Raw genomic sequence first — 20057 nt, 5'->3', positions numbered from 1 at the left:
TGGCTTCTTTGACGTAGCACAGCGTTTCCAGGGTTCATCCATGTTGTCGCATGAATCAGTACTTCTCTCCTTATGGCTAATACTCCACTGTTTAAACACATTTTATGTATCTATCCATCAGCTGATGGATATTTGAGTTGTTTCGTCTTTTTAGCTATTACAAATAATATTACTACGGACATTTGTTACTTTCTACAACACAGAACAAAAATCAGAATTTTTTTTTTTAGTTTTTTCTTTTACATTTATTTATTTTTGAGAGGCAGAGCACAAGTGGGGGAGGGGCAGAAAGAGAGGGAGACACAGAATCCGAAGCAGGCTCCAGGCTCTGAGCTGTCAGCACGGAGCCCGACGCGGGGCTCGAACTCACAAACCGTGAGATCATGACCTGAACCTCAGGTCAAGTCGGACGCCCAACCGACTGAGCCACCCAGGCGCCCCTAAAATCAGAATGTTTTAATTCATGTGTACAGGTAACTTAACAGTCGTTATATGTCAGATAGGAAAACTGAAAGAGAAGAATAAAAAGCTCCTGTTTTATCGTGAACAGTTTGAAGTGTTTAGCTGAACAAGGACCTACTGCTAACAGAAAAATTTACATTTGCAGCTCCAGGCGAAGAGAGTTTAAAAATATTTCTAGGAATGTATTCGTCATGATATTTTTGCAGCGCAGTCCTTCTAAATGCTTTTTAAATTTCGAGTTGCAATATAATAATTAAGGGGCCTGATGTTTTCACGAGCATAAAAAGTCAGAGATAACACATCCGCATTTGGAATCGCTTTATCGGTGCTATTTTTAAGCAAGTGCAGCATTAATTGGCGTGCATATATCACCCGGGGAGATCGTTTAAATTCAGCCATTTATCGCGGCTGGCTCCAGCTCTGGTGGGTGCACTGTATGAAGAGGATGGCTGCTAACAAGATAGTCCAGTACCTTCCGCAGTGAGTGGGAGCAGGGTGACGAAATGGGCAGGAGAGGCACCCTGGAGTGCAGCGTTGAAGTGTCTCGTACAGCTGTGGCGTGTTTGGAAACAAAAGTAAATTGGTGCGCAGCAATTAGAGCTGAAGTGGCTTTTTATGAGCAAAAGCCCGTGAATCAAAGCTACCAAACTGTAAACAATGATAAGCTATTCAGTCAGCAGTTGTAGCTACAAAGCGAAAGAAAGGTGGACACACAGCAGAAAACAGTGATTTTCAGACGTTAGCAGGCATCAGACACACTTGGAGGCTTGTTAAAACTCAATGTCCTGGGCACAGTCCCAGTCTCTGATTTAGAGAGATGGGGCCCAAGGACTTTATTTCTAACAAATTCCCAGGTGCTGCTGCTGCTTGTTCAGGGGGCGCACTTTGTTGTTGTTGTTAATGTTTTATTTGTTTTTGAGAGAGGGGAGGGGCAGAGGGAGAGAGGGGGACAGAGGGTCCAAAGCGGGCTCTGTGCTGAGAGCAGCGAGCCCCATGTGGGGCTTGAACTCACGTACCGCGAGATCATGACCTGAGCGGAAGTCAGACGCTCAACCAACCAAGCCACCCAGGCACCCGCTTTGAGAACCGCTGGCATAAAATTAAACCAGGTAATCACATCGCGTCCATGTGACTAACGTAACTGTGTTACCCTTTTTCAGTGACCTGCTGGAGAATGTGCTATCCCCAGGTGAGGGTAAACCCAGAAAGAGAAAGACTTGGGATATAGAAACGGGAGAGCCAACACGGGAGGATGGTGCGGGGTGACAGGTGACATGTCAGGTGACAGCTGTGACCCAAACAGAGCACATCCAGAGCAGAGCAGCGGCGTGACTCAGGACGCACACGTGTGGAGGCTCTCTCACCCTTAGCGTGCCCGTCACCACCATGCCCTCTCTTCAACCCAAGGACAGAACGTCAGGATAAGGCTGACCTAGATTCTTCTGTGCGCTTGTCTTGCCTTGACCATGTGCCGATGAAGTCCCTATTTTCCTTTTCGTGTCCTGCTGCTACATCGGCTGAGAATACTCATGTCACCCCCAAAATGTCTTGTGATTGGAATTTTTCCTAAAAACTGGACGGAGATAGCCCTCAGAGAGCTTTGAAGCAGAAAATAGAAGCCGCCTGCCCCAGCCATGTTTTTTACAGGAGAGGTTCAATTTCGTTTAAAGGGACATGCATCTCTAAGCAAATAAAATAATATAGAAAGATAAGAAGTCATGTGTGCTTAGCGGTAATTTCCCTTTCTATGACTTCAGCTTTTTTTTTTTTTATGTGAAAGTAGTAAGTCTAGAGTTAGCTGCAAGACTTTAGAAACCAAATTCTGCCAACCCGTACCACCTAATGCACGCATGAATGTAAATAGATACTCCAAGAAGACAAGAGAAAGTTGTGTCCAAGAAAGTTTGGAAAACCCTTGAATAAATTAGTGTGCGACTTCTCAGAACTTTAAATGTGCATTTAATGTTCATTGTTAACCTCCTAACGAGAGGCCCGACATGCAATCGCCTGGTCTTGCTTGACTTTGAAATACTGTTTTCACAAAACCTCTTTTGACATCTCCAGGAACACAGCGTTCCTCAGAACACAGTTTGGGAAATAACGATTTATTTTTTATTTATTATTATTTTTTTTTAACGTTTATTTATTTTTGAGACAGAGAGAGACAGAGCATGAACAGGGGAGGGTCAGAGAGAGGGAGACACAGAATCTGAAACAGGCTCCAGGCTCTGAGCTGTCAGCACAGAGCCCGACGCGGGGCTCGAACTCACGGACCGTGAGATCATGACCTGAGCCGAAGTCGGCCGCTTAACCGACCGAGCCACCCAGGCGCCCCGGGAAATAACGATTTAAAATGAAGTGCACAAGAAGCAATGAGTATGATTTTGTCTGAAAGGGAATTACAATGTTATCAAATATTTTACAGAAAACCGGTTTAGAATGCTTTTGATTTTACTTATGTTTCTTGGTGAAAAAAAAAAAAAATTCCGTACGTGTGCTCAAGTGTCCCAGATCTCAGGTGGGCTGGAGTTCAGTTTTGACCGTATTTGAACAGTTAGAGAAAAAGATTCGTTTGACAGCTTTTAGGTACTTGTAGTTGGTTGTTCATTTTACCATAATGGTCTCTGTAGGGGACAAAAAAAAAAAAAAGGATGAAGGAATCTAAGTTACAGCTTTCTCAGACTTTCTGCTTTAAATGCCAACTTAAAATGCCACCAGCTAGTAGAACAGGGTGTAATACTTTACTTTTCTGCTCTCTCTGGTAAGTGTGGTGTGAAAGTACATTGGGCACGGTTCACAGTCAAGGTGACTATTGATACTTCCATGTTCGTTTCATTTCCATGGCATTGTTGGTATATAATACATCTTTAGATCTTCTCTGCTTCCTGCTTCGGGTTTATCTAGGCTTATGATGACTATTTAGCATATGAAACTGTCAGTAGTATATTTATGTTGAGACCTTGCAGATGGGGATTTCACATTGAAAAATTATTTTAGCCATTACTCTCGTTTGTATGTTGCGTAATCTCTCTCTCCCTTGTAGTTTCAACCACCTCTGAAGGAACGTCCTCCTTTTCTACTTTATCCATGCCGTTTCCCGACTCAGCCTCTCCGGAGACGTCTGTTCATCTCCTACCCCGCATTTTGGCGGGACCTTCCTTCTGGTCTCTGGCCCAGCAACGGTCTTCTTCCGCCTCCTTTAAAGATGAAGATGAGACGGCCGGGGCTCACCACCCCTTTGCTCCTAGGGACCGAGCGTCTTCTGATGAAGAGGAGAACGACAACCTCCATCTGCTGGAGAGTCTTCCGGATAACTCTGAGTGTGCTAAAGAGCAGACGAGTCCTGCTTCTGCCAGTAATTGGGCAGAGTCTTCCACCCCCAGGGCAGACCACGTCACCTCTGTGTCCTGTCTGAGTTTTCAGACACCTGCCGGCCTGCCGGGGGAGCCTGAAACAAACGATTCCATTAAAACTCTCCTAGGGGAGGTGAAAAATGCTATAGTGAAACTACACGAAGACCTGAGCACGGTGATAAGAGAACTTAACGTCATCAATAGCCATCTGGTGAGCATGAGTGGGAATAGTCTGCAGCTAAAGTCTTCCCAGCTTCCCCAGTCTTCCGAGGGGACCTCAGATCACATGTAACAAGCCCGAGAGCCCCTGTCGGTAGAACTCGTGTGGTTCCACCTCCCGAAGACCTAAGTTAGCCTTTTGTAGATTCTCATCCTTCTGGCAAAAATGGGATGGTGGTTGGATTTTTCCTTGTCAGGCTTATTAACAAATATCTTTCCAACCACTAAACTCATTTGGGTGGTTTCTTTTTTAAAGAGGAAAAAGCATCACCTTTGATAATATTTTCAGATTCAGTACAAACTGTTTTTCATTTGACACTGAAGAGAATTTCTTTCTTCCACACCCTGGACTTCACCTCAAAATATATTAAGCGTTAGTGGGAGCTGTGGCAAGACCTCAGACTGCAAATGGCTCTTCCAGAGCTTTTGGATGAGCAGGTGGTAAGAAGGCCTTCAGAGCCTGGGGCTGCTGTGCCAGGTTTCAGATTCTGCAAACAGAGGGCCGGCGATCTTTCCCTTCCTGTGGCTGCCACCATTGGTCGGGGGGTTAAGCTGAGACAGGTGGGACATGGGACAGGTGTTTTTATTGCTAATGTTTATTGCAAAGTGAATTCAAATGCATCCTTTGGTTGTATTTGGAAAATAAATTTGATATTTTTCATCTCCTATGTATCCTTTTAATTTATTAAGACAGCCTTTCAACTAGGATTTTTATTTTTTATTTATTTTTAAACTTAAAAAAATTGTTTTAACGTTTATTTGTTTTTAGAGAGACAGAGTGTAGCGGGGGAGGGGCAGAGAGAGAAGGAGACACAGAATCCGAAGGAGGCTCCAGGCTCTGAGCTGTCAGCACAGAGCCCGACATGGGGCTTGGACCCACGAACCACAAGACCATGACCTGAGCCAAAGTTGGTCACTCAACCGGCTGAGCCACCCAGGTGCCCCCTAGAATTTTTACTTCTGGGAAAATGATCTAGGTGGGAGATCATAGACCAGTGCTTCTCCATCCTGCTGCACAGTGGAACCACCAGAGACGCTTTCATTTTGTTTTATACTTATTTGAGAAGACAGCGTAAGGGCTCCGTGTACCCATTGCTCAGTTCCAACAATTACCAACGAAGCGCTAAAATAAATTCCTGATTATTTTGAAGAAATATGGGATATCTAAAGCATATTCTAATGCCAAACCCAAGCCGATTTTCATCATGCTAACTGGGGTAAGAACTAGAAGGAAATGCTAGTGGGAGTGTTAGTGCAAAGACTGTAATGTGGGAGGGTGTTTGGCATATTTGAGGAGGGGCAAGGAAGCCAGTGCAGCTAGCGTGAAGTGAGGGAAGGGGACAACGGTAGGAGATCTGAGGTCCTGGAGGAAAGAACAAGGAGCAGTGCCAGATGATACAGGTTCTAGAAGACCGTCGTTAGAGATTTTGGCTTTTACTCAATAAAAATTGTGACAAGGTTTTAGGGTGAAAAATGATCTTGGGCTTCTAAAATGATCACACTGGTTCTGGGGAGAGAGGGATGCAGGGACACAGGATGAGGAAGGTAGGCCGATTGGAAGGCCATTGCAGTTATCCAGATAAGAGCGGGTGGTGGATCAAAGGAGGGTATATGAGGAGTGATTAGGGATTGGTTGATGGGTTGGATACAATATGTAAGAGAAAAAGCGTCACAGCTGAACCCAAAGTACTGGACTGAGCAATTAAAATTGCTCATCAACTGAAACGAGGAGGGTGGCAGACGGAGAAAAGTTTTGAGGCATTCAGTGTGAGATAAGTTACATCTCAGATGTCCATTAGATAACCCAAGTGGAGAGACCAAATAAGCAATTGGATATAAGAGTTGAGTCTGAGAGAGAGATCTAGATTGGAACGGAGGCGGGGGGGTTAGTAATTGATGGTTATTTAAAGCTATGAGACTGGATGAAATTGCCGAAGGAGCGAGTATAATAGTGGAGAGAAGTTGAAGGCCTGAGCCCTGGGGCAGGCCTAAGAAGATCAGGAAGAAGTTAAGGAATCCATGAATAAGGCCGAGACGGAGCCACCACTGAGGTAGAACAAAACCACACAGCGTGTAGTGGTTGGAAGCCCAGAGTGTGTTTCTCTTCGCGACCCTTACCTCTTCCATATGCATATGCACCTTGCCGAGTTCTTTCCAAACCCTATTAGATTTTTTAAAGTTTTTGTTTAAATTTCAGTTCATTAACATACAGTGTAATACTAGTTCCAGGTGTGCAATATAGTGACTGAAAGCCCTATTAGATTTTGATGAAAGTTGCATTAAATCTACTCATGAATTTGGGGGATTTTTACAAATTTAATCTTCTAATCTAGGAGCATCGTACATCTGTCTTCTTTCATAAATTTTATGTTTAGCTTTCCAATCCATGAGCATGGTATTTCTCTATGTTCTATGTCTTCTCTTAATGCTTCACAGTAAACTCATAATCTCCCTCACAGAGGGCTTCTATTTCTTTTTTAAAGACTTAATCCTTTCATAGTTGATATTTTTGTGTATTGTAAGTGCTACCTTTTTGCGAGTTTAAAAAAAATTTTTTTAACGTTTATTTTTGATAGAGAGTTGGGGAGGGGGAGAGAAAGGTAGATAGAGAATCAGAAGCAGGCTCCACGCTGTCAGCTCAAAGCCCGATGTGGGGCTCAAACTCACAAACCACGAGATCATGACCTGAGCCGAAATCAAGAGTCGGATGCTTAACCAACTGAGCCACCCAGGCACCCCCCCCCCACCTTTTTTTGAAAAATTTTTAATGTCTATTTATTTTTGAGAGAGAGAGCAAGAGTTGGGGGGTGGGGGTTGCCAGCTTTTAAATTTTGGAACATGACAGTTGATAGAAATCTAAATCTCGGTCTAGATTTACTAATAGTTAACAAGTTGCCATGTTTGCTTTATCTCTCTGTCTTGCTAAACATGTTTATATCTATATATGCATTATGTAGATAGGTAAATAGACACACACATTTTGCTGAACCATTTGAAAGAAATGTTCGGATATCATGACACTTCACCACAGGATACTGCAACATACTTACTACATGAATCAGGGTAATTTTTTTCCAACCTACCTTCCAGCTAACGAGGCCTCTCTTCAGCTATGTCTAATCTGTTGTTAACTCCTCCCATTACATTTTAAATTCAGTTATTCCTTTTTCATTTCTAGAATTCTACTTGGTTCTTTTAAAATATTTTAAAAGATTCTTTAAAAAAACTTTTCACACATCCATGTTTCTTGCAGATCTTTTCAAGTAAGAATATTAAGCAAACTAGTATAGAATTCTTACTAGCAGGTATAGTAAGTAAACTAGAGAGTATTCTGACCAGCAAACTATTAAGAACATATGCATTTAAGGCCATAAATTTCCCTTTACTGCAACCTGCCAATTTTTAAAAATTTGAAATACAATTCACATACCATAAAATTTACTCTTTTAAATATGGTTCAGTGGTTTTACTTTATTAACAGGGTTGTACAACCATCACTACTATCTAATTCTAGAACCGTTTCATCACCACCAAAAGGTACTCCATACTCATTAGCCGCTCCTCCCCAGTTTCTTCTCCTTCAAGCTCCTGGTAACCCACAATCTACTTTCCATTTCCATTAATTTGCCTCTTAATGGGTATTTCATATAAGTGGAATCCTATGTGGCTTTTTGTGTCTGGCTTCTTTCACGTAGCATGATGTTTTGGGGCTTCAACCATTGTAGCATGTGTGAGTACTTCATTCCTTTTTATGTCTGAATAATATTGCATTGTAAGGATATACCACATTTTGTTTACCGGTTCATCAGTTGATGGCCATTTCGGTTGTTTGCACTTTTTTGGCTACTGTGAATAATGCTGCTACGAATATTTGTGTGAACATATGTTTTCAGTTCTCTTGGATGTATATACCCGGGAGTAGAATTGCTGGGTCATACGGTTACTCTTACATATAACTTTTTAAGGAATTGCCAAGCTATTTTCTGAAGCAGTCTCACCATTTTACCACAAGTATGGGTATGTAGTATGTTCGTTGTCCTTTGGCTCAAAAAATATTCTAATTCCTGTCATGAAGAAGCGTAGAAGTCTATTTCTTAACTTCCCATCATTTGTATCTAATAATTTTAACATCTAAAGTTTTTAGGGGTCTGTTTTTGTTATCTGTTGCCCTGCTGATTTGTGCTCATGGTGTATGTTTCCTTGTGTACCTGATCATCTTCGATTATATGTTGGTCATTTATTTGTATGATTAATACAAGAATTTGTTTTTACTACTGCCAAGTGCCTGGTGCTGTTGCACCACCATACCGCTTAGGTAAATGAAGGTCGTGGCTTGAAGTTTTCTAGAATCCCCAGGTTAATCCTAGACTTAAATTTCTCATAAACGATGGTTCATTTCTAATTCATTCGCATTGCGTAGCCATTGGGTTCCACTTTGTTGTAAGGAGTGGTGTCGTGTTAGACTTCCCACCTGTGTGAGGTGATTTCTGTTCCTATCACCATCAAAATGAAAGTTGGAATCGATTCAGTTCCACAAATGCCCTTAGAGAAAAGTGGCTTCTATGATCGTTTACCTATCAGGTCTCTGTTGCTTTTTTTTTTTTTTTTTTTTTTTTTTTTTTTTTTTTGAGCACCTATTACTCGTAAGACTATTCCAGGCCCTGGAGATTCATTAGTGAGCAAAACCAGATATTCCTGTCCTCACAGACCCTGAGCCCTAGAGTTATGGGGAAATTTGATAGGTTAATCAAATTGTTGTTGTTGTGGTTTTTATTGTAAAAATCGAATGGTTTGGGGAAAGGAAACGTACAGTTTGACCTGGTGGAGGGTTCAGGGAAAGCTTATCGAAGGAAGTCCCTTGAGCTGACATACAAAATCTAAGATTATCAAAGTAAATGCTGCTAATGACATGTGGGGCAAGTCAAGTTCTTTATGAAATAACACAGAACATAAAATAAGGATGAAATCTTAAGACGTCTTCTGTTGGGTTTCTTCATATATCTGGGAGACCCACAAATGGATTCTTACGGGATAGTAGGATACAGTATCTCCTTTTTTTTACTCGCTCTGAAATTTCTGAGTTGTACATTGCTAAGAATTGAGAAGAAACAAACCTCCAGAGATATAGCACTCCTCTCTCCTTCCCTCCATTACCAAGAGGTGCTGCGTCAGATACCTTGAAATGTACTCAGAGATACACCCCACAAATAACTAAGGCAACAAAAGCTATCCCTTTGAGTAACTGCCTTACATGCACAAAGTAACTCCAGGTTTTAACTAGGTTTTACTTAGCTCCTATATTTTAATTCAACCATTTTTTTAAATCAGTATAATTAACAAGCACTTACGTGAGTTTCTATTTAGCCAACTCCATTAAGTGACTAGAACAAACCTGGCCTAAATTAGGAACGGGTATATTCTGATTGACTTTGTAATTATCTCAGATTAAAAATACTTCATTAAATGCTATTAAGTATTTTATTTGAAACTTGAGGCTCTTATTATAAGGCAGTTACAAAAATATTTTAGTTTACCTATTGTCAAATTACTTATGTATTCATCCTTGACATATTTAATAAGCACTCGTTACGAGTAGGCAATTTGCTAGACACTGGGGACACCATGGCGAACAAGATGGGTGTGGGTCCTGGCTTCAGCGTCGCAGCTTCGTGGAGGTACAGAGAGAGACGTGGGCGGAGTGTGATGTGTAAGTCTTCTGAGTTTAGGAAGCAGGGGATAGTGTGGGAGCGCCTGGTAAAGTGGGAGAGCCAGCTCTGATTTGGGGATGTCAGGGAATGCTTCCTGGAGAACACGAAGTCCAAAGTGAGTCCGGAAGGTTGAGCAAGGGTTGGTCAAGCAGAGGGCGTTAGGGTAGAGAATTTTCTAGACAGAGACAACAGCATGTACAAAAGGCGGGAGCAGGAATGAACTAGGTGAGCTTGAGGATGGGACAAAGCTGGCAGGTCGGAGGTGAGGGCCGTGGTTTTGCTTCATGCAGCGACACGGTAGGTGACGGTTAGGTAGTGTTAACTGACTAAATACCGGAAAAGGACTGAATGACAAGTAAATGGATCTTGTTGGAAATGAAGTGTCATGGAAATTTGGGGGCGAAAGGGCTTCCAAAATCCATCCACTAACTTGATAAAAACAGACTTCGTAGGGGATTTTTGGAGACTCCGGTGACTCATCTGCCCCACAAATGGGATGGTTGTGACAGTGGTTTGCTCTGGATGTGCGAGGAATGTCTTCTTCTTGTGCCTTCATTCTGAAGAGCAGGTGAATCCTGAGAGCAGCCTGATGAGTCAGTTACATGCTCAAATACTGGGGACGCTTTTCCGAGGTCTCACTGTATTTTTAATAGAATGGATTCTGAGATGTGATAAAAAGATTTAGATACGTGGGATTGAGAGATTTTTATTTCTTGCAGAACACGAAGTAATTTGAGGAGGCCAAGCGTCTTATCGTTATGCCAGAGGATATGTGCCACCTTTTATCAGCAGGCAGGCTTAGAAAAGAGTAAATTGGCTGGGAAGAAACTAGGTTTTCAAGATGATTTTGTTTGGTAGTTTCAAATTCTGTTTTCTCACTGATGATGCAGAAAGTCCTCAAAAGATATGGTAATTACTGCAGAATTATGGCTTCAGGCGTCTACAGCCATTCAAACAGCAAAATTCCATTACAAAATACCAAGATCTGTGTGTGCGGTTGCACCGCGGTTGAAAATTGTCCCCTGTACTGTGACTGCACCACTCTTACAACACAGGGCACCCATAGCGAAATGTAGAAAGCAGACATTCTAGGACCTGCCGTGGTGAAAGGCAGGGCATGAGAGAGAGCAACGCATCGAGGATGAGCTCCAGAACCCTAGTTTAATATTGTTATTATTAATAGCGGAATAATAACAACAACGCTGACAATGGTTAACATTTATTGGACGTTGGCAAGGTTCTAAGCACTTTTTAATTCAGCAACCCTATCAGGAAGGTTCTAGTGTTGTCACGTCGCATAGGAGAACACAGAGGCTAAGAAAAGCTAAGGAACTTGCCTGGGGTCACATAGGTAGTCGTAGGGGCCAAAGCCACACTTCGAGCCCTGGTCCGTCTCGGGGTACAGGTTGGTGTAAGCACGTGACCGCACTGCCTCGCAAGTCAAGGTGAGGGTGGCCAGGTGGGTGGCGCTGCCTCGGTTGGGACAGGAGAGTGTGGGAGGATGGCAGCCCCAGCCCGTTTGTCCCCAGCTTTGGGGGGAGCGGAGCTCCTGACTCCCGCCCTTGCCTTCCCCATCCGCAGCCTGCTCTCCAGCTGGTCACCCCCTACTTCTAGGGCCACTTGGCCGAAGCTGCCACCCCAGACCCCGCCCCCCGGAGCTTCTCTTGCTGATCTGCCTGTTTCTGAAGAGCCCTCTGCCTCCACCCATGCTCCCCGGCCTGTCCTCGCCTTCTTTCACGTCTGGAGGCTGCAGCGGAGCTAGAACGTGTTAAGACCCACTTTGGAGATGAAGAGACTGTCCCAATTTCTCTTCTCCTTACCTAATGAGACCTGGGAAATGTCATGTAGCCACACACCCTGGTTTAAGTGGGGACCGGTCCCTGGTTCACCCTAGCCGTGGAGAACTTCCAAGGGCTACGATGGGTCTCTGCCTCCGGAGTACATAACACGCACTTGAAAACCACGCAGAGCACCCCAGAAACAGCCAATAAGAACTCTAGAAAAAAATCTGGTTTGTATTTGGTTACATATAACAGTAATGTGTTCATATTCTTTTTTTTTTTTTAAGTGGTGGGGGGCACTTGGCGTAGTTTCATTATCCCTGGCCCTGAAGATGGGGTATTTGCTTTCCTCCCACACCCCGGGGTAAGGGTCCCAGGGAGCAGCCACCGGTTTTAATTAACCCTGAACCGGTTCTGTTCCCCCTGGACCCCTCCCCCCCCATTTCTCCAAAAATCAACAACAACAACAACAACAAAAAACAGAGAGAGTTCTGAACTCGAAACAGTAACCCACCAGATTAAGCCAAACGTGAGAATAAATACACAGCTTGAAAAGCACAAATTCCAAAGATTAAGAGAACCAGCAAAGGGAAGGAAAACGGCGTCGGTGCACCTGACCCGCAGAGACCGGCCGAGCGATTTGGAAAAAAAGCACAGCGGCCAGACCATTTCACGAGGGCAGAAGGGCGAGTCAATGACAGACCCACGTCAGCTGGCACTTTGAAAGCCTTTGGAGACGGGAGGGATGGGACTGATCTGAGGCCCAAGAGGCGGGCGTAGGGGTGGGAGGTCTGCAAGGAAGGCAGGGAGGCCTGGCTGCCCGCGTCGGTGGAGCTCAGCAGGACTGCAGGCAGATACCCGCGCATTGTCTGTCGTGGGAGCCGTGAAAGAGGCCAAGGCTTTGAAAGAGGGGCTCTCAGGAGACCTGAAGCCAAAACGTCCTACGTTCATGAGGCAAGGGGCCTGACAGAAGATGCACGAGCCTCGCCCGCCCCCCTCACGATCCTAGTGTGTGCCCCAAAGAATCAGGAGCCTGCGATTCCATGAGACCCCGCGGGCAGGACGGGCTTTCCCAGCCCTCTCCACAAAAGCTGCGGAGGGGACAGGGCCCGAGGTGACCCTCCCTGAGCTCTGCTCCCTTCCTGAGCGGCCGGCCCAGATCCCCACCAGCTTATTTGCTAAGCAGCACCTGCTGAGCAAGGCCCTGCCAACTTCTAAATTGTCCCTGCTCTTTTGAAGGGGAGGGCAGCCCTGATGGCCCTAACCAGCACAGCCCCCTTCGGGGACAGTATTGGCAGGCGGCTTAGGAAACCAAAGATCCAAAGGCTCTCTCGCCTGCCATGTGGACAGGGGTTTGCGGGCAAGTCCTCACCCTGAGGCCTATAGATCTCCTCTTTTAAAGTATTTTAGGAAGCTACAGGAGGAGGGACACAACACACGAGTTTGCTGTGCTTACGGGTTATTTATCTCAGGGGGTTTCTACTTCTCAGTCTGTTCAAATCCCCTTGGCCTTGTGTTTCCTAACATTTGTGGAGCACTTTGCAGTTGGCAAGCACTTGAACATCTCTCTTTAGTCTCACGGCGCTCGAGAGAGCTAGGCAGATGAGAAATGGGGGCCTCAGAGAGGCTGAGTCACCCGCTCAAGGTCACACAGCTCTGAGCAGCGGGGCTGGGACACCTCCCCCAGGTTTCCGATGCCAGAGGTACCCTCTCCCGCCAGCTACGCCGCCCTCAGCCTCTTTCCTAAAACACGGAGAAGGTTCACGATTCTAATCAGCTGTCAAAAACTCAGTATGGAGTCTCTGGCCTTAAAATTGTCTTCTATAGTCTTAATCTTGTAGATTAGCTCCGTTTAAGCCATTAACATATTTCATCATCTCTAATGTATGGAAATTGGTGTTTTCATGTGGCTCATTAATCTCCACTTCTTCCCCTAAAAAGCCAAAGTTATTGGAAACAATATTACACAAAGACCAGAACACCTCACATTGCTGAGATGAGCTGAAAGGGGAGAGGGTGGTTATCACTCTGATTCTGTCTAGACACCTAAATGACAATCGTTAAAAGGGTGAATTTCAATGACTAATCTGCTGAGGTTCACGGGCGGCCCCCTTCTGCCGTTTAGCATTAGAACACAAGCAGTAATGTGCCAGCTCCTTAGCTCATCACCTTTTCCACATGGAAAACTTAAGCAAATGGAGATACTTGAATAGTAATAAGCCATTGATTAATTAGTTAAAATTCCTAATTTTATTTTATTATTTTACATTTTTTACTGTTGATTCATTTTTGAGAGAGACAGACAGAGTGCAAATGGGGGAGGAGCAGAGAGAGAGAGGGAGACACAGAATCCGAAGCAGGCTCCAGGCTCCGAGCTGTCAGCACAGACCCCGATGCGGGGCTCGAACCCATGAACTGCGAGATCATGACCTGAGCCAAAGTCAGACGAAGTCAGACGCCTAACTGACTGAGCCACCCAAGTGCCCCTAAAATTCCTAATTTTAAAGACTTTAACAGAATTCGGGGGACGGGACAGCATTCAGGGTGAACATGTGCCTTTCTGTGGTTTCTCTCCTCTGTCTCTACACCTAGCTCCGTGCAAAGCCTGCTGCACCCCGGGACAGCACAGCCCCCTCAGGGTGGGGCGAGTTGCAGGGGGAGCGTCAGTGTGACTAGCCGCCACCAGAGCCCCGTGACGAAGGTCAAGCTGTGCAAGCAGTGGGGCTTTGGTTTTGCTGAGGAAGCGGCCTAAGCCGAATGCCCCTACAAAAGAGAGGAAGCAGAAGCCACTACTGTGGTCCCTCTATTAGTGTCCGAGGGCTCCCAGAACAAAGTATCAGGAACTTGGTGCCTTAAAATAACCGAAATGTATTATCTCACCATTCCGGAAGCCAGAGATCTGAGATCGAGGTGTCGACAGGTTGGGTTCCTTCTGAGGCTCTTCCTCCCAGGCCTCTCTCCCAGCCTCTAGTGGTTGCAGGCGGTCCTCAACATTCCTTAGCTTATAGACACTTCCCTCCGGCCCTGCACCTCCACCTCCCTGCGTCTCATCACACGTCTCCCCTCTTGCATGTCCGTCTGTGTCCAAATTCCCCCTTTGGATAAGGACACCCATCATATTGGGTTAGGGTCCGCCATGATGACCTCATTTGAATGGATTTACCTCTGCAAAGACCCTAATTCCAAATAAGCTCACTTTCTGAGGTCTTGACGGTGAAGACTCCAACATCTAGTTCGAGGGGGCATAATTCAGCCCATAACAGCCTCTCATCTACTCACACGTGAAGAAGCATTTCAACAAAAGCAGCCCCTTCCCCAGGCACCCACCTGGCTCAAACCAGTCCCATCACAAGACAGTGACGCAGCAGAACATGAAGCCAGCCTCCTAGTGTTACCGTTTAGCCATTTGGCGGCCGTGCAGGGTCGTGGGAAGCAGCGGTGTGGGAAATCCAGTTCCGGGGATCAGACAATGCTGATGTGAGTCTAGGCTCTGCCCCTCCGGCTCTGCAGCCCTAGGCCTGTTCCTCAGGCTCCCAAGCCTCTGTTCCTTCGACCTGTGCCACGATAGCATCCACCTTGCTCAGTTATTATAAATGGAAATGCATCTACAAGATCCTTGCACCTAGTAGATGCTTAGTAAATATGAGCCCTTCTCCACATTTCCCACGTATCTCACATAGTCCTGGGACTGTTCAGTGGACCTAACATTGCTATACAGGCAGTTCTGCAGCAAATATGTGCTCCTTGAGCTGAATTTGTGGCTCGATTAATTGACAAGGAGAAGTATTTTTCAGTGCCTGGGTTTTCAGAATTCACCAAGGGGTACCAAGCCGACTGGCAGGCTGCCTTCTTTGAAAAGGATGCAGGTCGAACACCATGCCTGGCATTGATGGACTGTCATAGTGTCTCTCCAGCTCCCGTGTCGCGTGGGCCTTTGTATCCACCATACAGAAATCAATTGCCCTGTTCCTGAGAACCTGCGTCCCAAGGAGCAGCATTCAGAAGAAAACGGGGGCTCTGGAGCATGCCTGTCTCTTTTCTGGGGCTCCGGCTGGCACCTGCTCCTCCACCCCTGCCTCAGGGGGATGAAGCTATTGCCTGCTGCAAAATGACACTCGTGGGAAGGCTGCCCCTTGCCAAGGTCCCCGCTGCCTCGATCTTACAAGTTCAGAAACGCTCACTTGATCGCCTTTTGCAGAGGTGCTCAACCCTGAGGAGACTGCTTTGTAATAAGCAAAAAAAAGAGAGAGAGACTGTTTTTTATAAGCCGGATCACTCTTTGGCACCAGACTGCAAGTGTTTATTTATTCATTTGTTCATTCGTTCACTCAGCCAACAAGCATCTATGGAGGGCGAGGCACTCTCCCACGTTAGCTCATCTGACCCTTAAAATAATCCCAAGGGTCTCCTTATCCTCCCTCTTACAGACAGGGAAATCGGGGCCTGGGGAGATGAAGTGACTTTCCCAGATGTCTGCTTTTGTGGTGGGCACAGGAAAACAATACACCAGCATCTTGGAGGCTATAAACCCAGAAAGGGGAAACGGGGTGCAGCCAGAGCCCCTTCACAGGTAAAGCTCTGTAGCATATGTCTGCCCATCTCTTTATTAGGCCATCTCTAACCAGCCAGAGATGTGCCCCACCGTAGAAAGCTTTCCCTTCTTGGGTGCCTGGGTGGCTCAGTCTGTTAAGCGTCCTACTCTTGGTTTCAGCTCAGGTCATGATCTCACAGTTCGTGAGACCCCCCCACCCCCCGACCAAGGTCTGCATTGACAGTGTGGAAACTGCTTGGGATTCTCGCTCTCTCTCTGATCCTCCCCTGCTCATCGTGCTCTCTCTTTCTCTGTCTCTCAAAATAAATAAATACACATTAAAAAAGAGAAGAAGAAGAAAGCTTTCCCTTCTCAAAACTTTTGCAGCCAGTGTATCGATCAGCGCTCGCTAAGTTATGCTGTGGTAACAAACAACCCCAGTTCCCAGTGGCTTACAACCGCCACGATTTATACATCGTTCAGGTTAAATACCAGCTGCCAATCCGCCAAGGCTGATTCAAGCCATCCTTTTTCTGAGACCCAGGCTGAAAGAACAGAACAGGCTCTCGTGGCAGAAGGAAAGAACAACAGTGGAAACACAGGATGACTTTTGAAACTGCAGGCAAGGGTTACTTCCCTCATAAGCCACCTGGCCAAGCCTGCTGTCACTGGGGCAGAAAAGTAGCAACGCTTTCAAGTGAAGGCAGCAAATAATTGGCAACAACAATCTAGTAAAGCAGGTTATCTATGTGTACGATCTCCATTCTCTAGTTTACAATATGGAAATAATATCGGTTCCCTCTTAATGAGGTGCTTGTAAAGATTAAGTGAAATACAGTCTGTCTGGCCACAGTAAATTGTCAATTTCCTTACAGTTTCGTAGCGCCTAGCACAGTGCCTGGAATAGAGTAGATGCTCGAGAGATCTTGGTGGCACTTTTGTCATCAATGAATATTTACTGATCAACTACCATGCACCCAGAGACGTGGTTCTAGGATGGCTTTTAGGATCTAGTGGAGAATGAGACAAGCAAAATTCCTGTTCTTGTGGACCATGCATTCCAGCTAGCAAGGCTCGGACGGTAAATAACTAAATAAAAATTTCAGAGGGTGATCAGAGCTGAACAGGTACAGTGGACTCAACATCAACATGAAGGAAAATTCCTTGAGTCGTGGGCCCACCTGGTCAAGCCTCTGATGTGAGTCACAGGCAAGTAAGCCCATTCCAAGCAGCCCAAGTAATAGAAAGGAATTCTCATTTTTACCTTTATGTTCTTTTTTTAATTATTTGTTTTTGAGAGAGAGAGAGACAGAGTGCGAGCAGGGGAGGTGCAGAGAGAGAGGGAGACGCAGAATCCGAAGCAGGCTCCAGGCTCTGAGCTGTCAGGTCAGCTCAGAGCCTGACGCGGGGCTCGAACTCTCGGACTGCGAGATCTGACCTGAGCCGCAGTCCACGCTCAACCGACTGAGCCACCCGGGCGCCCCATCGTTTTTACCTTATTACTCGTAAAGCTGACGCAGCTTATGTCCTGAGCTGGCCTCTGGATCTTCTTCCTCTCTCTTGGGGCTGGATGGAGAAAGACTCCAAGGAGTGAGGGGGCTGACCATGACAGGGTGACAGGGGAGGGGGAAGGAGGTGGGGGCCAAGGGCAGGAAGGCAGAGGTTCTTGGCAGTCACCCCCAGCTCTGTGAGCTAAGCATCGCCTCCCCCTCGCTGTGCTGAGGAAATCAGGCTGAGAGAGGTTGGGGAACTGCCCAAAGGCAAAAGGCCGGTAAGAGACAGAGTCGGAAGCTGCATGTGGGTCGGCCTGAAGCCAAGGGTCTGTGCTCGCAGCCCCGTCACATGCACTTTTATCAGAGCGGGGGCGCAGAGAAAGCAGCTCGGTGGGGTGGGCAGGGGAGAGCCGTGAGAAAGAGGGGACCCGGTCAGCTGGAAAGGTGAAGGAAAGTGCATGGGAAGGGGAATGTGTGGAAGGAGAGAATAAACACAGTCGCACACGCAAAGCTCTAGGACGGACGTCCGGAAACCGTTAGGGGTGGTCAAAATCTTCCCTGATGGTTTTTTCTAAAGCTCTGGTATCCAGCCCGTGGCATAACTTTGGGACAGGGCCAGGGACAGCAAGACAGGGCCTATGCAATGGGCCTCCCACCACGGGAGGCTTTCCAATCGCCCTGCGGGGCCCTGAGGCCCCATGGGAGGGTGTGAAATCCGCACTGCTCCTGTTGAAATGTAAAGACCCAGCACTTTCCATCTGCAGCCGTGTATCATAATGTTTTGCTATCAGGCTCTGGGGCCCGAGTCTATTAAAATTCTGATGCTTCTGTGGCTGTGGGATTGGATAATGATAGAAACTTCAGCGGAGGAAGAAAAAAACGTAATGACAGCCAGCACAGCAGAAGTCAAATGCAGCGAGCGTGGTCACAGCCCCCGGGGGCTGCTCTCTGATGGGGAGAGAAGGGCTCCCACGACTTTGGGCTGGCGGTCAGGGCTGATTCTTGGATGGCGTGAAAGACGGAAAGGATTTTGGTGTCGAATAACAACAGCAATGACAATGCATTAGTATTTTACGTGTGTCATTTGCATCTGCAGAGAACCTGATGTTTACAAAGTGCATCACGTTACGTGCCCTCTGTCCAGCCCGACCACAACCTCGTGAGGCAAAGTTGTGATAAGCGTCATGACCAAATGCGTTTGGTTCCCCCATCTCCCCAGCACGAGGCAAAACGCGTACCACCCCACCCCCGGAAGTTAGGTGTGGCCCCGTCACTGAAAACATGGCTGAAGACTTTCTCTGTTACGAGTCCCAGGTTCCAAGCCGGGGCGGAGGGGCCGGTCCCAGAGGGAGGAGACGTGGAGCAGAGTCCCCAGCAAGCCCGCAAGGGACGTGGAGCTTGGGTATGTGTTGCTTGGCGGGCACCGATGGTGTCACTGCAGCAGAACCTAGCCATCCTGACTGACTCAGAAACTGTCCCCGTTTGCAAAACGAGCGAATGAACACCTAAGGCCTCCTAGACAGAAGCCTCAAGTGAAACCTGGGTCTCTCTGCTCCTTAGCACCAGGCTGAGCGAGGGCTGAATCCATCTAGGCTCGCCTGGTAGAGCTGATGACCTTGGGCAAGTTCTGCGAGCCTCTGGAGAACAAAGACCGTAAGGCCCCACAGGGTGGGTGGGAGAACTTGAGTGACACATGAAAAGCACTTGGGTATCGCGGGTGCCTCACGGCGCGTTTTTCCCCAGCCCCGGGCTCTACCCGCTTCACCGACGCCGTGTTTCAAAGGTGCCCGTGCAGCTTAGGAAATTTGAAGATGATTCAGGGTTCCCCAGACACCCTCCCTGAATTGCTTTGCCTTCTGCCCTCAGCTAAGTAGAGTTTTTATTCCCCGTCTGAGCTCGGAATCCGGAAGGTGTCTCCTTTGTGTCCAATTAGAACATTTTTCATTTCAAAACGTATTGTTGTCCGGGGACAATGGCGTGAAGAGGAGCCGAGCTGCTCCTGAGAATAGAAGCAGGCAGTGAAAGGCTTCCTGAACACGGTGGCACCTCTGAGGGGCCCCTCTGGGCCCCGCACCGGCTGAGCCAGAACCAGGTGTCAGCAGGAGAGACCCTGTAATTAATTTTTAAATTTGCTATTATCATGCATTTACGCAGCGGGTTGACGTGCCGCTTGGTTTTGACCTTTAAAAATGTTACAGGCAGTATCAGCTTTTCTCCAAAATGAAGGACATTGACCTAGAGGCTATAAAAACCACAACTTCGTAAGCTGGCAACCTTCCTTTTAAAGTTTTCTCTCATTTCCTTTTATTTTACTTGTCATCTATTTAAAGGAAACCCACAGACACATACCCTTCCCCCCCCCCCGCCTCTTTTTTTTTCTGGAAATAAAGTATGTATTTCCATCCCTTCATTTTTTATTCCCAAAGTAGCTGTCACACTTTTTTTTTTTTTTTTTTGGTATTGTGGTAAAATGTACATAACATAAAACTTACCACTTTACCATTTTTAAA

At 46.4% G+C, this 20057-nt stretch overlaps 1 protein-coding gene across 1 annotated transcript in view; it reads left to right on the top strand.

Moving 5' to 3' along the window:
• The window catches only part of ENTHD1 (ENTH domain containing 1), a 98879-nt gene extending 94181 nt beyond the window's left edge, over positions 1-4698 (top strand). The window contains exon 6 of the mRNA XM_053199640.1: positions 3506-4698. Coding sequence (XP_053055615.1) covers positions 3506-4107 — 602 coding nt within the window. The 3' untranslated portion in view covers positions 4108-4698. The remainder of the gene's footprint in view (positions 1-3505) is intronic.
• Positions 4699-20057: the final 15359 nt, after the last annotated feature.

The sequence above is a fragment of the Acinonyx jubatus genome, chromosome B4 (assembly GCF_027475565.1).
Source record: "Acinonyx jubatus isolate Ajub_Pintada_27869175 chromosome B4, VMU_Ajub_asm_v1.0, whole genome shotgun sequence".
In the NCBI taxonomy this organism is placed as follows: Eukaryota; Metazoa; Chordata; class Mammalia; order Carnivora; family Felidae; genus Acinonyx; species Acinonyx jubatus.
This window is presented reverse-complemented; position numbering and strand designations above follow the sequence as displayed.